Here is a 12803-nt window from a genome sequence, read left to right on the forward strand (position 1 = left end):
AATTGGCCAAGACTGTCTTGTCTAATTTTAGTGAGACTACTCATGAGTAACAGTCTGGGAGTGGCCTTTTACTCTCTCTTGCCTCCCTCTGTGAGGCGTAAAGGTATGAACACTCATCAGTTTATAGTCTTCATGTTCTTTCAAAGAGCACGAATGGCAGTAAAGGTGGTGGCTTCAGTATATTCTTAGTATTGACATTCCATCTCCTGCTTCCAGCCAATTTTAGTTATATTATCTTAACTGGCCTGAGGAACCTTCTCATGTTGCTGTTCTTGCTCTGCTACCTTCTAGTATAAAACTGGCCAGAGCGAAGCTGCTTGCCTTTTCTGATCTGTTGTGATTACTGTTCATTTATTGACCTATGTACAGTATTTACATGCATCCAAGACAAGCTTTTTCAAAAATTAATTGGTTAGAAATTGTGTCCGTGTGTGTGGTGGGGGGGTGTTGTCTTAAATTCAGAGTCCTCTCTTTTGGGTAAATACAAGTATAATCTGTATATAAGCTCTATTTTTCAAGGAGATTGACTTAAATCCAGAGCTGCCTTCTATTTGGGTGAATACGGCACAGAGCTCTTACTGTTTTGGATTTTACATGTGGCAATATAAAGTGTGCTTGTAATCTGAGCACTGGTATGGTGTAGTGGCTAAGAATATGAGATGGCAGCCAGGAAGTCCCTTGTTCAAATTTTCTCTCTGCCACAAACTCACTAAGCTATCCTCCTGAGGGGTTTGTGTATATATTTATTTATGGCATTCATTTGTACAGGGGCAGCTACTGCTAAATTCTGGAATAATTACTTATTTGAATTTCTAGCCTCTAATCCTCCGGGTACAGAGCAGTATATACACAATATATACACTGTACAAAGTGTACTTAAAATAAATTGGTAAAATATCTACTTATCCCTGGCCACGGAAAGTTTGCTTAAATAACTACCAGCATGAGCAACAAGCCTCTCAAATGCCAGTTATGATAAATGTGTTTAATTTTGCAGGAATATATGCTTTTTGAAAATCTGGTTACATGGAAGGAAGCATAGCTTCCATTGGACAAATGTGTGTTATTGAAGGGAGGATATTTTGCCGCCAGATACTGTGTTCTGTTCTGTCCTGCCTTCTTCTGTTTTGGTAGTTTGATGTTGAAAATATTTATCTTGTGTATTTACTCCTGTGATAGCAGTTTCCACCTTTGCAAACTGCCTTATGTGGACGGAAGCCTATTGTGAATCAATCAAAACGTGTAGGGGAATGGCTTTTGGTTGATTGGTTGTTGAAAAAAATGTAATTACCTGTTCCCTTGAGTTTTTTAAAATGCCCCTGTATTATTTTGCAATGTAAAGTGCTTTAAGGAAAGAAAGAACTGAAACCAGGCTCCTCCTGTGTAGGATTCCCAATCTGGCAGTAATATTTGGCTTCACTCCTGTAGTGAATAATATCTGACATGGACTTGCAGCTGCTTGGATTCAGAACAGGATTGGAGTATATTCTGAACTGTGACTGGTTCACAGAGGCACTCTTTGTGTCTTGTTAGTTTTCTGTTTGTAGCACTTGTGCTCTAAGAAACTGCAGTGTTTCTGCAGCATGTGCACTAATAGTCACAGTGTGTGTGGGTACTACTTAAGGAGGGAGGTGCTTTGTGACAAATGTTTCACACATTGCTACGTTGTTACTGGCTGATGTTGAGTGCACACTGCAGCCATCTTAATCACACTCAGTGCAGCTGAAACAGTGCAGTCTCAAAATGGCTGACGAAATGTTCTCTGAAACAGTTTAGCTTGGCTGTATGCTAATGAGCAAATCTGAAGTCACATGTTACAGATTCAGAGGTAAGAAACAATTCTGTGTTTTTCTTTTTTGAGAAACAGTTTTTCCCCATCATGTATTTGTATGTATATATTACATTCTGAACTAATTGAAAAAATGGTATTTTATTTCTCAGCATTTGGTGAAGGTGAGTTTATACACTTAGTGTTTTGGATAATAGTTCTGTTTCTCAAGAATTGTGGAAGTGATTCTGCTAGGGTCAAAGGTCACATTCCTGTGAATGTGCAGTAATTGTTTGTTACCACCATTTTGAATTTTGGAGTCTGATTTTAATGAAAGAAATAGGCATATATTTGCAAGTCTTTTTCTTCTTAATTGTATATTTTAATCCTGCAGATATCTATGCACAAAGATATGCAGAGGATGAAGCAGTAGTATACTCGCGTGTGCTCTCTCTTTCTCTTGGATTATTTAGACATTTGGATTAGGGAGTATCTGGGAATATCAGTTGTTTGACAACAGTATATTGGTGCATTTATACAGTTTATTGTTGGTTAGAAATAACCCCTTAAATTCTAGATATTTTTATTTTGCAGCGAAAGTAGAAATAAAAAGGAATTTTGGTTCAGTCCTAGTCACTTTACCATTTAGATACAGATTCACTTACATTCACAAAGGAATGTTGTCCTGTGTTTTTAGTTTGATATACATATTGATAGAGAGATCTTCAATACTTTTACTGCTCTACCACATGGAGTTAAGAGAGAGGTAAGTGTCCGCAGAAACTCACAAAAGGAGTTCTAGAAATTAGGCATTATTCTGACTTAGTATGAGCTTTTAGGAGCAGTAACTTGATATTCTTCCTGAACTAGGGACACACAATTAGATTGTTATTGATCAAGTTGTCAACAACAACATGTTCTCACTTCAAGGTGTCTTTGGATCAAAGGGTCTTTATAAGGCCTATCCTCATAAGTTGAGTTTCCTTAAAGAAGAGAAGTTACCTTCTGGGGAAATACTCCACAATTAATAAATCTTAACATAGTTTTTCATTACTTTAAAAATATCTGCTCTTATACACCTTTCTAAAAGCCAGTTGCCAAAATTCCATCACATTCTAGTGTTAGCAAGAGACAACACAGATTAGAGTGGTTTTGATTTATTAATGGCTGGGTTCATGAGGTTTAATCCCTGCCCCACTGGTATTCCTTAGTGTACCTGCCCACCACCCCAACCATGTGTGGTCTTCTCTCCACCAACAAGGATTCAATTGTGGTGTTGAGGATCAGTTTCCCTTCTGAACCTTTTCCCTTCTGAAGTTAGCTGTGGTCTTGCAGAGGAGGTTGCAATATATTTTCATTCCTCAAATCTTTGGGTCCTGGAGGTTGAGTAAACCAAATCAGCACAATCGATGGCCTTCTTGTTAGTCATGTACAAATTAATAGATACTAATTTGAAGTCAAGGACTTATAAATTTCATATTGTACAGTGGGAAGATTTCCCAGGAAATAAATGTGCATCATTGCTATATGTGTGTTTCAACTGAATATTGACATTTTCTTTGACATTGCTTGGGGACTAAGCACCTATTTGTCTTATGTGCAATTTAAAATGAAGGAATAGTCTGTAAGAAAACTGGTAGTTGTAATAAAATTGAAACAGTTAAAATGTTTTTGTTTTTTTTAAAGATTTCACTCCAGTTGTCTTGAATATTTTGTGTAAGTTCGCTGCTTTCCCCCCTGAGTGGTATCCTGGAGAGACTTCCCAGAATGACTATTAAGAGTTTTTAAAATAAAATTTTCCATTTATTCACTGAACTTCAGTTCAGTGAACGTCAGCTATATGCTACTCAGATTCCTCTGTGAAATATTCTAAATGAATATTTCTAATTCTAAATGAATAGAATCTTATCCTGAAGTAATTCTTAAGAAAAATAACTAGATGTATCATTTGTTGATATTATCCAAGATGCCAAAAGTAGTTCATATTTCCAACTTTCTTGCTTATGCATAAACCTAGAAATTTCTATAACAGCAGGTGGTAATAAGGAGAATAATTATCAGGGAGCATGTCAGAATGGCTGTGCTTTGGAAATGTTCACATTATAGTTATTGTCAAGTCTGAGTTTTCTGACCCACCACACTGTGCTAGTTGAATGAGAACAATGCATAGCTATAGTAGCATTTTCCCTAGAGAAATTGCTTTTGTCAGATTTCTACAGCAAGATGTACTTTACTACAGGATTTTAGTATATTTAAGAAATGTTGGTCTACCTTGGCGCTCTGTGGGATAGATAAATTATGCCTATTTTACAGATTTTTGTGCATGATGCAGCCAAAACCAAGTACTTAAAAACCCATTTAATCAGTAGGCGAGATTTTAGTATGCACATAACTTCCAATTGGAATCAATAGAATCTTTGGAATCAGCTTAGTTTTGGTTAGGTTATGCCCATTATAGATAGTTGAAGTTGGGCACAGATAATTCTGCCTAAATCTATCTTGAAAGATCACTTGATTCTCTTTCCCAAAATGCGTTAATTGTAGTGTTCTTTGAATGACTCCCGTTTTGTGTGTGGTGCCTTTTTAAAATGCCTACTATTGGGAAAACAGGCATAACAGTTATAAGCTTATTTAAACAAAAGACTTTGGCATTATTGTGGCTTGCAGTATATAGTGATGGCTGACTTTTACTCTAATTAAGTGACTTGCTAGCATAACGGGATGTTTATAATTACAATAGTCAGGGCTCTTATCTGAGACAGTAATTTGTTTTAGAGTTAGTGGTGGCCAGCTTTGGTTTAGCTTGTTGTTGTGCATTAAATCTGATTTGGTGTTTGTGTTACTTCTAACCACTCTGCCTTGAGTTTTAGTACATTGACTGCAACAAAGCTGCAAGGTAGTTCTGCATGATTAGTAGTGTAAAATACCAGTTCTGTTCACACAATCTCTTAATGATCCTGAGTCATTAACTTTAGAGCCATTCTATCACTTAGGTCTGTTCAAACATGTTGCCTGGTGTAAGTTGGTGAAAATAACAATAAATTTCTTCATTTCAATAGATATCTGCTCACTCGCCTTAGTCATGTTGGAAATCTCCATGGATTTTCTGAGCACGTGCTGGCAGGAAACTATGTGCTTTCTGGATTGATCTTGCCAAATCCATATGGGCTCTTCAGTCTGATGTATTTTTTCTGTGTTCTTGCACAATATCCTGTGATGACTCTTGTGATGTGAAAACTTGCTAATATTGGCCTGAAGGGACAGTCTTGACTCAAAACCAATCACTTAATTAACACTGAACCTGATAGTATTGGAATGTTGCCTATCTTTTATTGAATTTTTAGAAACCGTTGGAATACAGTTCTAAAACTAGGGTAGCTAAAAACTGTTTGTTAAGACTGATTATTAAAAAATCAGGGGACTATTCCTCAAATCCTCTAAAATATCTGCATGGAATACAAATACTGAGTCTGCATTCTTAATCTCTGAAAAATGAATTTGTCTCTCCATCAAAGGCACTAAATTAAAGCCTGCTTTCTATCTAAAACAATGAGCCAGGAGCAAAATGTATGACTTGAGGTCAAGCATTATAAATGACGCAACTGGTCATTTGTTGTATTTTTATTATTATGCAAATTACAAATACTTACTGTCAATCAAACAGCATGGACTTTTGCTTTTCATGTCATGGAATAATACTGTTCTGCCCAGTAACATCCAGTTATTGCTTTGGCACATTGTGGGCACTTAAACATTCAAATAAGCAATCTTGCCATAAGAAGCACTTTGAGACCTGATACAATTTTGTCCATCTTTTGCTAATCTAGGCATGAAGCCTTTTTCAAGAAAATGCATAACAAAATTATTGGCAGTCTCTTTGGTGAACTGTGGATGAAAAACCGATTACCCCTTTAGGCAATACTCTTAAAACAAAAAATAGTTTTATTTTGAGTTTTTATACTGCCATGTGTCTCCAGAAAAAGATGAGATATGAAGAACAGCGGCAAAACCCCCCACAAAGATTGTCTTCACTGCTTGGTTGTGATATGATTACCAACTAAAGTCCTTTGTTCAGGCCATTTCACAAAGCCTAAGATAACCTTGACCACGTGTCTTTTATGTTGTCTCTGACCTGGTGGAGGTCCAGTGAAACCATCACATCATGGCTCAGGTAGCCAGCACAAATAGTGCTCATCTCCTCCCTCGCTTTCACCTCAACATGAAATGTCGTTGTTGAGAAGATGATACTTCCCTTCAGGAAGCTGGGCAAGTTATGAGTTGCAAAATGTACCAGAGCCGGGCAGTAAACTCTGCTAGATAATGTGCTCATTGGTGTTTAAATTGATTAGATAACACATGTTAGAAATGGGTAAATGTTGATATTCACCAGTAATTTAATAGTTTAATGCCAGGTAGTGATTGGTAAATTTGAATCTCACAAAGTCAGGCTAAGAAAGACCCAGACTTATTAAATAATTGCTTTTCAGATGTTTGCGAAGTTGGAATGATTCAAAACTTACTGGAACTATATTGTTGGGGAGTAAAACCATGTTTCAATACAAACTTTCCTTTTTAAACATTTCAGAGAAGAATTAAGTTAGTTTCTCCCTCAGAGTGGGAGGTCATCAGTTATAAAGGGTTAATTTCCACCAGTTGCTCCTAGCAGACAGGAAGGTTTCAGGTAACAGGAAGTCCCACCTTCCTCCCAGCAGGCAGTGGGAGCAGGATCCCCAGTTCCTTTCTTGACTTGCTACTGGTCAAATACACCAGCTGGTGCTCCTGCTCCCATTGCCGTCTGGCCTTCAGATTGTTCAACGCCTGACATATCTTGGTTTGACCTGGTTCTACCTGTGAGAACAGGTCTCTTATCCAGAGCACAGAAGTCCATGTATGTGAAAGTGGATGTGGAGGTTGCTGCCCTTATAGGCTGATGTCTGATGGGACTTAGTGTCATTCTTCCTGTCCTCAGACACTTTAAGCTGTTCATCTGTCTTTATGATCATCACAATTATAACAAATTAAGGCTTGACTTATCTCGCTTTGCATGTAATGCGTCTATCTCATATATCAGTTTCACCTTTTAATTTGCATTACTGAATGAACTTTTGCACGATATTCTAATTTTTCGAGTTTCACCTGTACAGTCGTAGCCCAAGTTGCCATAGGTCCTTATCCAGCTCCTGTTCTCATTCTTTTAATAGGAAGAATAAGGCACCCAAGCCTGAAACAAAAAAGACAACAAAGGTTACATCTAAAAAAAGATGGCCAGCCACAAAACACCGGAGTACCACCTCAACCAGTCAAGGCTGTGCCAGATAACAAGGCTGACACCCCTATGGGACTTTTACCTGCCTCTGAAGATTATAGACCATACTTTGAACAGGTTCAGCGTATGGCGTCAGCTTTGAGCTTAGAAACACAGCAGCTGAAACATGAGACAACAGATCTTTGTGTTTGGTTTATTCAATCTTCTTCTGCAGCACCACTATCCTTACTGCTTTTGCTCACTGTTACAGACATAACACAAGCAGCTTGGACCAAACCATCTGTCCACCCAACTTCAAAGAAATTAGAGAACCTCTGTAGAGTACACCAGAGTGATGCACCCTACCTGTTCTTCCATCCCAAACCTAACTCAATAGTGGTTGAGTCTTCTTAGCAAGAGGCCAAACAGATGTTATCTTCCCCATCAGATCCTGATGGCAAAAATCTAGTCATTTGGTAAATGGGATATATACCATGGCAAGCCTTCAGGTGCGCATATCAAACTATCACCTGTGCATGGCTAGACACCCATTTTCAGTTTTAAAAACTGGAACTTTTCATCCCAACAGCTTCAACCAGACCAGAAGGATGCAGCTATGATCTTTCTATCTGAAGGCTTACAGATCACCAAACAGCAACTCCATTCTGCCCGCCACAAGGCAGACTGAGGTTCTGTGGCAGTGGCACTGGTATTATGGAGACACGTATGGATGAATTCTGCCTCTATAACCTCTTAACGTGAAATTAATGATTGAAAACCACTCCTTCAATGGAGAGAACCTCTTTGGTAAAGGAACTGATGATACGCTGGAGAGAGTCCATAAGGTGATAGCAATCTCAACAAAGATCATCCTACCAGCCATTCTACCAACATGGTCTCAAAAGGAACAGGTATCAGCCTTACAGTTCCTCTTGCAAATCTGCTACACAGTCGCAAAAAACCCCACCCCTAAGTCCAAGCCAGCCTACAATAAAAGGGTCTGCCAGGATGTCTGGCTCAACACAGCTTCCTTTCTCAGAACCATGGCAGGCAGTTGCTATGGAGCAATGGATGATGACTATAATTTGAATGGAATATGCACTAGAGTTCCATATGCTTCCGTTTGTTTTGAGGACACATACACAATCTACCCCTGTCCTACAACAAGAAATCTGATCCCTTCTCAAGAAAGGTACCATTCAAACAGTGTGCACCAACACAGTCTGGGGTTTTACTCAAGGTACTTCGCTATCCCAAAACGGGGGGATTTTAGATCTTCGCAGCCTCAACAGTTTTATCTGCTCATGTCTGTTCCGTATGACCACTCTCACCCAGAACTTACGGCTTCTGTTTCATGACTGGTTCACGGCAATAGACTTAAATGCCTATTTTCATATCTCGATTTGGCCACACCACGGACAGTACCTGCCCTTCTGCACTGGGAAGATAACTTAACAATACTTGCCCTTTTGGTCTGTTCACTGAGCTAAGAGTCTTTACCAAGTGCATGGCGGCGGCGGCACTCCTTCTCCAACTGGCCACCAGTCTATTCCCATATTTTAGATGACTGGCTCTTGGTGGCCAGAACCAAAGAGAAGTTGCATCAACATATCATTCCACACTTACTCTTCTAGGAGAGCTTGGATTCTGTGTGAACTGGGAGAAGTCAAAATTGACTTCCTCAAGGACCATAGAGTTTTTGGGCACCATTCTAGATTCCCAGGAGATGCTTGCATCCTTGCCTTCCCACAGGTTAATGGATATCAAGCCCCTGGCCCACAGAATCTTAACATCACACACTCATGCAGCACAGTCCATACAAAAGATGCTGAGGTTCATGGCATCTACTACCAGCATCGTATCTCTGGCACTCCTTCAGATGAGGCCATTGCAAGAATGATTCCTGTCAGTTTTTTTCATCCACAGGAAGACCACCCTCTCACCAAGCTCCAGATACCAGGAATCGTCTTACTTGCTATCCATTGGTTGTCCAAAACCTCAAATCTGGTAGAAGGCCACCCTTTCAAGCATCCTCCAGCTACCAGAACTCTTATGACAGATGCCCCCAACTTCAGATGGGGAGCACATTGCGGAAACCACAGTGTATGCAATCACTGGGGCGTACACGAGAGCAGATACCACATCAATTGCCTGGAACCACTGGCCATCTGGAAGGCCATGAAGGCATTTCCACTACTGCTAACAGGCCATTTATAGCAATAGCACTTACATTTATATACCGCTTTATAGCCGGAGCTCTCTAAGCGGTTTACAATGATTTAGCATATTGCCCCCAACATTCTGGGTACTCATTTTACCGACCTCGGAAGGATGGAAGGCTGAGTCAACCTGAGTCCTCACCCAGAGTCCTTGACCCTGAGTCAACCATTTGATGTAGGTTATGATGGACAATGTGACTGTGATGTCATATCTGAACCATCAAGAGGACACACTCTCCAGCATTGTCACACTTAGCCATCAGTATCTGGATGTGGTGTCTCTGTCACCAGATCTGGCCTTACGCAATACACATTGCAGGGAAGGAAAATTTATGGGCACACTCCTTGAGTAGTCTCAACAAACACAATCCCATGAATGGGCATTGGACTGCCCAGTGGTGCAGGCCCTCCTCAACAGATGGGGTCATCCATGAGCATACATTTTTGCCACCTAGGAAAACAATGTGCACAGTTAAGCAGCAGAGCAGGCCAAGGACGCGCTCCCTGGGAGATGTTTCTCTTGTCTTGGAGCAAGGAACTGCTATACATGTTTCCTCCATTACCTCTCATACCAATAGTACTACACAAGAGCAAAGAGGAAGCAACAGATTGCATCCTCATCGCTTCCTCGTGTCCTGTTTTAATTGTGTTTTAATAGTTTTAACTTTTTAAATTTTAATTGTTGAAATGTGATCTTTTTATTGGTTGTTTTTATTGTCTTGTAAACCGCCCAGAGAACTTGCGTTTTGGGCAGTATAACAATATGTTAAATAAATAATAATTAAATAAACAAACCTGGTTCTCCATTCTGCCAGCCATGGCCAAAGGTCAGCATTTGCCTCTACTCAACCATCCCGACCTACTTAACAGAGAGCAGGGATCACTACTTCATCCAGATGAAGAATCTTCATCTCACAGCCTGGAGGATCACTGGCTGATTATTTTATTTATTTACCTACCTACTTGCCATATTTGTATACCAACCAAAACGCAAATCTCAGGGCAGTTTACAACAGAGTGTAAACTGCGCTGGATGAGCGCATGATAAGATTTGCGACCAGGAGATCCTGGGTATCATCTCTGCTCTGCTGCCAAAAAACCTTGGACACAATGTTCCTACAGGCAAAATGGGCATGACTTAGCATTTTTGCGATCTCCAAAGGGGTCTTCCCCAAAGAGGCTTCCTTGGACTTCATTCTTGCAGTTCAGTCACTGAAAATTCATCTTGTTTCATTTACGTACCACACTCCCCATGTTCATATTTTCTTGTTGGACCCTGTTAAAAAAATTTTCCTCAAAGGACTGCTCCACTTGCATCCCCCAGCTCCAAGATTAGCCCCTCCATGGGATCTCAAGCTGGTTCTCTCTGTGCTCATGCACAAACCATTCGAGCCAATGTCTGTGTGCCCACTGAAATACTTGGCCATTAAAACATGATTGTTCTCTGCAATTAGTTCCACCCATTGAATATCTGAACTCAGGGAGGAACACCCCCCCCCTTTCATATCCTTCCAACAGGATAAGGTCCTCCTCAGGCTGGACATTAGATACTTGCCTAAAGTGATATCTTGGTACCATGTATCTTGGGACATCTGCCTTCCAGTTTTGTTTCCCTTGGTATCTTCAGCTAAAGAACACACTTGGCATACCCTGAATATGAAATGTTTGCTATTTTATCTTCATCGTACTCAACCATGCCATCAGTCCACCTCCATGTTCATCTATTATGCTTTGTGAAACAAGGGAAAACAAGTCTCCTGCCAGAGGTTGCCAGCCTGGATCACATCTGCAATCAAACAGATCTACACACTTGCTAAGAAGCCACTACACTAGAGCATATTCTACAAGGGCAGTGACAATGTGCACGGCTCATCTCCAAGGAATTCCATTAGATGCCATCTATCAGGTAGCAACGTGAAAAGGGCTTTGGACACCAGGTCAAGAGCCCATTCACAGTTTGGGGCAGCAGTCCTCGACACAGTCATTCAGTAGATGCCCTTTTCTCCCACCGTCTTGGTGAGTAGCTCGCTAATCTCTCCAAAGTGTGGAGAACAATAGGACCACTAACAGAAGAGTCAAGTTGCTTGCCTGTAACAGTAGTTCTTGTAGTAGTCCATTGTCCTTCACACAACCCTTCCTCCTCCCCACTGTAGCCGTCATCTACCTGTTATATATGATCACGGCAGTCAGGGACTTAGGGAGGTAATCTGTAAGGAGCGATACGCTTGTCACCAAGGAGCTATACCTTGTAAGGTAATCTGTAAGGAGCTATACGCTTGTCGCCAAGGAGCTATACCCTGTAAGGTACTCTGTAAGTAGCTATACACTTATAACCAAAATGTTATAGCTTACAGCTCTAGAAGGTTCTGCAGTCCTGTCTACACAGGCGCAGACATCCAAAGTGTGAAGGACAATGGACCACTAACAAGAACTACTGTTACAGGTAAGCAACCTGATTTTTTTCTTTGGATCTAGGAGCCAGCCTAAAAATGTAGGAGCTATACAATGGATCTTTGACAAAATTACCAGATTTAGCAACAGACATTGAGGAGAGGAAAGGCAAATGGGATTCTCTTTATTCCTTTTACAAATAACATACTTAAAACAGAAATAGGGCTGCCTAGGCCAAATAGTTCATTAAACAGCATAACCTCTGAATATCCTAGTCTAGACACGATTTGATCTGTGGTTCTTGGGATTTGTCAAGCCCTGTGTTATTATATCTGGTTAGATAAAGAGCCCAAGGAACTCTCATGAAGCCAAGTCTGCTTCTTGAGAAGTAGGCTGCAGTTTCTAAAAGGAGAGGCGGGTCTTAAGATATAAGGGTCCCAGGCCACAAACAAAGCAATCTAAATTGGTGGTTCCCAATCTACAATAAATTGTAGCTGGGGGTGCTGGTATTGTAGTTGATACAATCCATAATTAAAACCAGTAAAAGCATTTGTGCTTTAAAATAAAAAGTGTGTCACTAGTGTCCTAGTGAGGTAACTTATCTTTTTTAAAAAGGGTTTTTAAAAGTTGAACATAACCCTGCTGGATCAGGTCCAAGACATATCTAGTCCAGCATCCTGTTCTACAGAGTGGCCCATGAGCTGCTTCTGGGAAGCCCACAGAGGTTGCCCTCTTCTGCACCTACTCCATTTCTGTAATGTTCTTTTTGAGGTATGCTGACCAGAACTGTGCACAATATTCCCAAGTGTGGTCGCACCATAGTTTTGTATAAGGCCATTATAATATTAGCTGTTTTATTTTCAATCCCCTTCCTAATGATTCCAAGAATGGAATTGGTCATTTTCTCAGCTGCTGCACATTGAGTCAACACTTTCAATGAGCTGTCCACCATGACCCCAAGATCCTTCTCCTGGTTAGTCACTGACGACTCAGATCCCATCAGCATATATGTGAAGTTGGGTTTTTTGCCCCCAAATGCATCACTTTACACTTACTCACATTGAACCGCATTTGCCATTTTGTTGCTCACCCCCCCCCCCCCCATTTGGAGAGAGCCTTTTGGAGTTCCTCACAATCTGTTTGGGATTTCACTACCCTGAATAGTTTAGTGTCATCTACA

General features: G+C 40.4%; 1 protein-coding gene across 3 annotated transcripts in view; it reads left to right on the forward strand.

Moving 5' to 3' along the window:
* ATF7IP (activating transcription factor 7 interacting protein) overlaps nucleotides 1-12803 on the forward strand; it is a 139629-nt gene that overhangs the window by 19357 nt on the left and 107469 nt on the right. The window contains exon 1 of one of the 3 annotated variants that reach the window (XM_053254285.1): nucleotides 1689-1828. The exons of the other annotated variants lie outside the window; for them this stretch is intronic. Coding sequence (XP_053110260.1) covers nucleotides 1812-1828 — 17 coding nt within the window. The 5' untranslated portion in view covers nucleotides 1689-1811. Of the gene's footprint in view, nucleotides 1-1688; nucleotides 1829-12803 lie in introns of those variants that run through there. 3 annotated transcript variants of the gene reach the window in all.

Source organism: Hemicordylus capensis, chromosome 5 (genome assembly GCF_027244095.1).
Source record: "Hemicordylus capensis ecotype Gifberg chromosome 5, rHemCap1.1.pri, whole genome shotgun sequence".
In the NCBI taxonomy this organism is placed as follows: domain Eukaryota; kingdom Metazoa; phylum Chordata; class Lepidosauria; order Squamata; family Cordylidae; genus Hemicordylus; species Hemicordylus capensis.